The sequence below is a fragment of the Sphaeramia orbicularis genome, chromosome 7 (genome assembly GCF_902148855.1).
Source record: "Sphaeramia orbicularis chromosome 7, fSphaOr1.1, whole genome shotgun sequence".
NCBI lineage: Eukaryota > Metazoa > Chordata > Actinopteri > Kurtiformes > Apogonidae > Sphaeramia > Sphaeramia orbicularis.
The window spans coordinates 32,216,286-32,223,231 of record NC_043963.1 but is presented as its reverse complement, the minus strand read 5'-3'; the positions used below and the strand labels follow the sequence as shown (position 1 = coordinate 32,223,231).

Here is a 6,946-nt window from a genome sequence, read left to right as displayed (position 1 = left end):
ATGCACTTGTACATTTAAGGACCAAAACGGACACATAGACTTCACATTTTGGATCTGTTTTAATTTAGTCATCATATACTGTGATACCTATAATTACCCTCTCAATCTGAGCTTGACTCATTCATTCATTTAATTTATTTGTTTGTTTTGAGCAGAAGAAAAAACAAAACTTCTGTGTGTACAAGGAACTCATAGCAGAGCAAATAAATTAATAAATAGATGTGATCAAGACAGCATAGTAATTGCCATGTACACTTGTAATACCAAAATAAATTCAACATGTATCACTCGAAAAGGAGTGGGAAGAAGAAAATGTATTAAATCCCACCCCAAACCTCTCATTTGTACAACATAGCACATTACTTTTGCTTCCTTAATGATAAGATTACATCTGTTTAGAGTCCTAATGAGGTAAATAACAGATAGTAAACAGATTAGGAAAACTGATGTGTATTACACTTAGTTACTATCTAATTGATAGTCTGCATAACTTATAATACAATGTATTTCAACAATAATTACATACCAACATAGTAAACAATGACAAGCACATACCAGTAAAGTTAAGAAAGAGCCAAGGATGTAATGCCCCAGCAATTAACAATAACTTGAGCTTGAGGGTTGAACAGTGAATAATTTGACATTTTATATGAAATTAACATGGTTGATCCCTAGAGGCACAAATGAGTCTCTTTGCACTTTATTTTTTGGAAAACACTCTATATTTAGTGTTTTTCTTGTTGACATAGGGGGCACTTTTGCAACTAAAAGGGCTTAGATCAGTGGTTCCCAACCTTTTTCGGCTCATCACAAATTTCTGGTGACCCCAGACATTCAAAGTAGAGACATTTTTTTGGCTAAAATTAATTTGTTTTTTATCACATAATAGTTTGCTATACTACATTGCAAATAAACATTCATTTTTGATGACATTTAGGCTATATAATGTATATTATTATGGACGGAGGCAGTAAAGCCAGGTGTAGATTACTGCACAAAGGGAGCATTTGATTTTCCTTGGTCAGGATATGTACAGTCAGTCCAGCTTGGATTTACAAGGCTGACAATTAATACTGAACAAACAAGAACTCAAACTATGAATTATGAAAGAGCTGCAGCATCTGAAACTGACCACAATGAACATTTGAAAGATAAACAGAACCACAGTGCTTCAGTCTCAGCTTCACAGTTTGTCATGTCTTTTATGTATTGTAATTGTCTCTCTCAACTCACCATATATTTTTACCTCCGCCAAGGAGGTTATGTTTTTGCCGGCACTGGTTTGTCTGTCTGTCTGTGTGCAAGATAACTCAAAAAATTAGGGATGGATTTGGATGAAAATTTAAGGAAATGTTTATACTGGCACAAGGAACAAATGATTAAATTTTGGTGGTGATCAGGAGTGGGGGAGTCGGGGGGCCACTGATCTGCCTTGGCAGAGGTCTGTGCTCTCTAAGTGCTTTTCTAGTTTATTTGTAAGTTTGTTTGTTTGTTTTTTAAATCAATCACTAGAAATTTCAGGTGACCCCATTTGAATTCCAGGCGACCCCACGTGGGGTCCCGACCCCAAGGTTGAAAAACACTGGCTTAGATCGTGAAAAAAACACTTAAAGGATCAATAAAAAGAGATAGAGCTGTTATAAGATTTTTATTTATTGTCAGTTTACTAGATGCACAGGACAGAGAATTGTTCACCTCACTGCTCAGATGTCACAAAATTTAAAAAATAAATAAAAATAGAATAAGCCTTGACATTTTTACAGGACTTTTTTGAGTAGGGAACTGTTTTGGACACTAACGGTACAAATGTATTTTTCCAAGCGGTGTGGGGGGCGTTAAGCAGTTCCCTCACTGTGCTTTTATTGTGAAATCCGGCGGCGGAAGTGTGCGTTTTGCTTGGCTCCATTGACGTTGCTGGTGGTCGGCTGGGGGGAAGGGCCTGGGCTGACTGGATCTGAGAGCAGACAAACTTGCGTAGTCTTACCACGGTTCTCGCTGGCTCCCTGTTTCTCTCTATGGACGGCCGGAGGGGAGAAGAGGAAACGGGGAACGTTGTCGTCGGGACCGCAGCGTCTTTCCTGGGCCCGGCGATGATTTAACCACATAAAAAAAAGCCTGGGTGGGAGATAAAGGAGAAGGAGAAAGACGACGGGAGCGCGAGAGGGAGAGAGGAGCCACAGCCGTTGGAGATGTGCGGTCGGGCCGAGATTGCGGCGGTAGGTAGAGCAGTCCCTGCGACGTGTTGTTTTTCAGGAGATTTTCCCCCCGCACGGTATGACGAAAAGAAAAACATAAGGAACAAAGTAGTAGAATAGCAGCTGCTGCCTGGGTCGGTTCATGGAGAAAACAGCTCTAATTCCTCTCCTAGCCCAGCCAAATGCTAGCTTCCACCGGCCCCTTTTCCACGCTGTGAAAATAACCAGCCGTGTCTTGTTCCAGTTCCCCACTCTGCTACCATTCAACACTACTGCTATTCTTAATAATGTGATTCCTATCAAAGGAAAGTTTGTTTACTAGGTCGCACTGCAGCAGGTTACAGGCCTGTGGGCAGTTTGAGAAGGGGAGGGGGGAGAACAGAAGTTACCGAAGAGATTCATAATCCCCAGATGTTGTATTTTAGGATCAAACTCCTGTTAAAGAGAAGAAGTTTCCTTGTGGGATTAGCTTCATCAGCACCTTTTCTGCCTGCAGCTGTCATTGTTGTACTTCACTGTTAATGTGTCACTGATAAATCACACAATTCTAGGTTTGAACAGTGTCTTAGTGATACCTAATACTTGAGAAACATTACCCTTGGAAGAAAAAAAAATCAATAAAGTAATGTAATGTGAGAGTTGAAAATAGTTTGCTTTATGTGCTATCATCCCATGTGCTTAGTTCAAGACCTCCTCTTCTTTGTCTATAGCTGCTGATGATTGGTCATAATAATTTAAGTGAAAAATACAAAAACTGTCCATGTACATACACACAAAATGCGAATCTGGTGTTTAATCAGTGTGTGTTATGACAGTATTGTACTCTGTGTAGTGTGTTTTTGTGATAATGTCTCTAGGATATTAACTAATGATAATGAAACGTGTTCTATCCACTCAATAACTCCTGCACAGAAAGATCACACTTCATATAAATATTAAACTATAATCTAACTCTCCGACTCAAAAGTATTTTTTTGTAAAGTTTGTTTTGGATCTGGTCATTTTCTTTTTGTGTACTATTCACAGTCATGCACACTACATACACTGTGTATTTGTCTAACAGCAGCAACTTCACTGTGGTGTACAGACACACCAGAAGTCCCTGGGGAATTGTTTTTTCATGGGTTTCCCCCCTGTTCTTCTGCTGTAGGTATCCCTGTCTAGGCCTGGACTGAGCAGATTGTTCTGAGAGGAAACGGATAACAAACAGGGGAAGTGAACATGGCTGGGACCTCGGGCTTCTTTTCCAACGGACCTGTTCCATGGATGGACAACGACACAGAGATGAACAATCTTAACAGAGACCTGGAGCTGGGCACAGTGCTCACACTGTTTTATTCCAAGAAGTCCCAACGGCCAGAGAGAAGGACATTTCAAGTGAAGCTCGAGACCAGGACTATTGTCTGGACTCGGGGCACGGATAAAATAGAGGGAGAGAGTGAGTAGAGTGCAAACATAACACAAACATACACACAAACACATGATTATGTGCCTGAGAATCGGCTTAATGTGAATGCGTCTCTGTCAAAACTGGTTAGTTTACATTTAAGAACATTTAGAAATATGAAGTAAACATATTCAGTGCACTGAGAGTGTCTCATAAAAGACTTTGTCAGAGCACATGACATGGAAATATCTTGAACTGCTGGTGAACAATTATATTTTCAGGTGAATGCATCGCTTTCAAAATGCTTGGATTACCATGAATATTGATAATGTGATGATAGGAAGGAGATTTACTGGTACTTAATGTTTTCAGAAGATACTCAGAGAAAACCACAGAACAATGACTCAGTTAGTGTAAATGAAAACGAAACAGCTAGGGGCATTGATTGTTCATTTAACTTGGGTCCATAACCTTAATTTACTGTGGTGAGTATGAAGAAGACAGTACTCCGAGGTATTAGACTTACATTATGATATTACTGTTAGAGATGCAGCAATTAAGTGATTGGAAAAAGAAAAGAATTAATCTATAACTCTTTGGTGAGGATATTTATTTATTTCTGTCTTTATATATATATTTATTTTTACAAATACAGCAGATATCCAAATGGTACTTCTTGAATGTAAAGGTTTTGTCTTGAATATCATTTTTCTAAATGGTTAAGAGAGGAAAACATCACACTACCGAATAAAAATCATCCTTAGTTTTAGATTCAGATGTTCTTATTCATGCACCCATAAAGAAAAATATATAATACATTAGCAGTTTACAACAGATGCAAACGAAAGGGAACCCCAAAGAAGCAAGAGTGCTTATAGATAGGGGACCCAACCAACAACATCCTCACCTACAATCCCCCTCAACCCCCACCCCCCAACGACGTACCATACTTACAGTCCTCTTTTCAGTAAACTGTCACACATCCCGCACATCTCAGAAAATTCCATATCAGCTTTAAACAAATAATAAAGCTTACTCTTCAGTCTTGTTCAGACCTACAAAAGTCTGTGCAACTTTTACAAGTGTTTCGCTGATTTTATTTCTATTGAACTACAAACCATATATGTGTGTGTGTATATATATATATATATATATATATATATATATATATATATATATATATATATATACACACACATATATGTGTATATATGTGTATGTGTGTGTGTGTATATATACATGTATGTATGTATGTATATATGTGTGTGTATATATATATATATATATATATATATAATATGTATATATAATACGCGTTTATGAAAACCATTTTCAGTTTAACATGTTTCCCTTCCATCCAGCTGTTAGTCACTTCTATTCATCTTTTTCTGGTTCAGAAATAGCATGACAATCATTTGAAGCATATGTGATTTGTTCAAATCAATGACAGAAAACATCAAGATGGTATTTTTGTTAGAGTAAAAGCAGTGCAGATTGTCTGCTTTATCTGTAATTAAACAGTGTTCGTGAGAAAAAGTACTGTGACACATTCATCAAACTTTTAACGACTCGATTTAAAAATAAGTTTGTAACGCCATGTTTTCTTAGTAAGGTTATTGTAATGTCTCAAAAGGCAGGCTTACAGTATAAAAAACTAATCTTATATCTGCTGATTTTTTGGCGACAGTGAAAAGTCAGGTCCCAATTCCCTGAACTCCATTGTTGCATTAATAGGAATCTAGCGGTATTTTCCCAGTAAGGCTGACATTCAGGCATTCAGGTTTGTCTGTAGCAAAACAGTTAGTCTAACTGAGGACACACAGGCTGTCAGTGCGTCGTTCAGTTGCCTGTCTCTCGGGTAGCAGGATGCCTTGTGCACAGCTGCACTCTGCTCCGGATGCTGCAAAAAGAACACAAAAAGATGGTTGGCTTTTTTTTTTTTCTTACACAACAGTATCGTCTTCTCTGCAATGAAGGGTTTCATGCACATTATGAGCTCATAGCTGACATCTGATAGTGCACAAGTGAAACTGGCCCGGGCGATTCATTAAGGTTCAGAAATAGAATATGAGAGTTTTTTACTGGAAGTGTTGGACCATTTGGGAACAATTTGGCGGCTGTATTTACCACTTATCAATGGTAGTGAGAGAATTGTGTCCAGTAAGTGTGGAATTTGCACTCCAGTATGTGGCTAAATATAAAATACCAAGAAGCATACCCATTTGATCCTTGATCGAAATGCACATTTTCCCTCCTACACTGATTTTTTTTTTTTTTTTTTTTTTTTTTTGAGGTGAGACTTGTCTGAACAGACCTGTCTTAACAACGAAATTACTGACAGTACGCTTTGTTTGTGGCTTACACAGTGTCTATATCATAAAATGACACAGAAACATGTTGGTTGTTTGACTTGACAGGCAGGATGTGGTTTTGCAGAAATGTTAGAAACCCACTGGTTTAAAGTGTAGGTAGGAGTCTAAATTGTAGGGACGCCTGATGTCTGCATATAATTTTACATTTAACCTCTACTGAAGACTCCATGACGATAGTTTTTCACACGTTAAAAAGTCTCACACATAAATATCCAAATGATCTTTTATTCATTATCTGCTTTGTGAATGTATTTAAGATAACAAACCCATGCAAATATGAATCAGAATCACGTGTGAATGTGTCACATGACATCCTTTTTGCTAATCTATCATCCCCATTAAAAAAAAAAAAACTCAGTATATATAGCTGGTGAGGTAATCCAGTTTTAGATTTTTATCAATGACACTTGCATGTCAAGCCTCAGTTTTTCGTTACTTCCCTGGTAGATATGACAGGGGCTCGCTACAGTGTTATCCTCTCCTGTTTACATTTCTGCTTTCAAGCATTTAAATTGATGTGTTTGGTTTGCAGAAACAGAACACATACCGTATCAAGATGCGCCACCACCCATTAAATCACTATGAAAAAAGCATGACTAGTTTTGTCTTAAGTAATTTAGTGGGATGTAATGTTAGAGATATACAATCCAGAAAGGAGGTAATAATTAGTTGAAATGCTGGTCTGTACTGATGTGTCTTATTTTGGTATTGCTGTGAGGCTTTTCAAAATCTGCAAGGTGTCCATCCTGCTCACATGGGACTCATTGGCTACGTTCAGACAGCAGGTCTTAAGGCACAATTTGGATTTTTTTTTAATTCCATTTTTTATGTGTTTGTTCATATTACACATTAAATGCGACTTCTATCAGTTTTGAGTATGAACTGAATGTGACCTACATGAGCAAAAGGGTTCCTGACAAAATACGTGACCACCACGCAGGCATGCGCTGTGTTTACAAAAGTAACACTTCGGGGATGCAGAATTGTGACGT

General features: G+C 37.9%; 1 protein-coding gene across 2 annotated transcripts in view; it reads left to right on the top strand.

The window, feature by feature from the left end:
* The first annotated feature begins 3,416 nt into the window (after positions 1-3,416).
* plcg1 (phospholipase C, gamma 1) overlaps positions 3,417-6,946 on the top strand; it is a 30,006-nt gene continuing 26,476 nt past the window's right edge. For both annotated transcript variants that reach the window (XM_030139546.1, XM_030139548.1), the window contains exon 1: positions 3,417-3,633. In XM_030139546.1, the coding sequence (XP_029995406.1) occupies positions 3,417-3,633 (217 nt within the window). The remainder of the gene's footprint in view (positions 3,634-6,946) is intronic.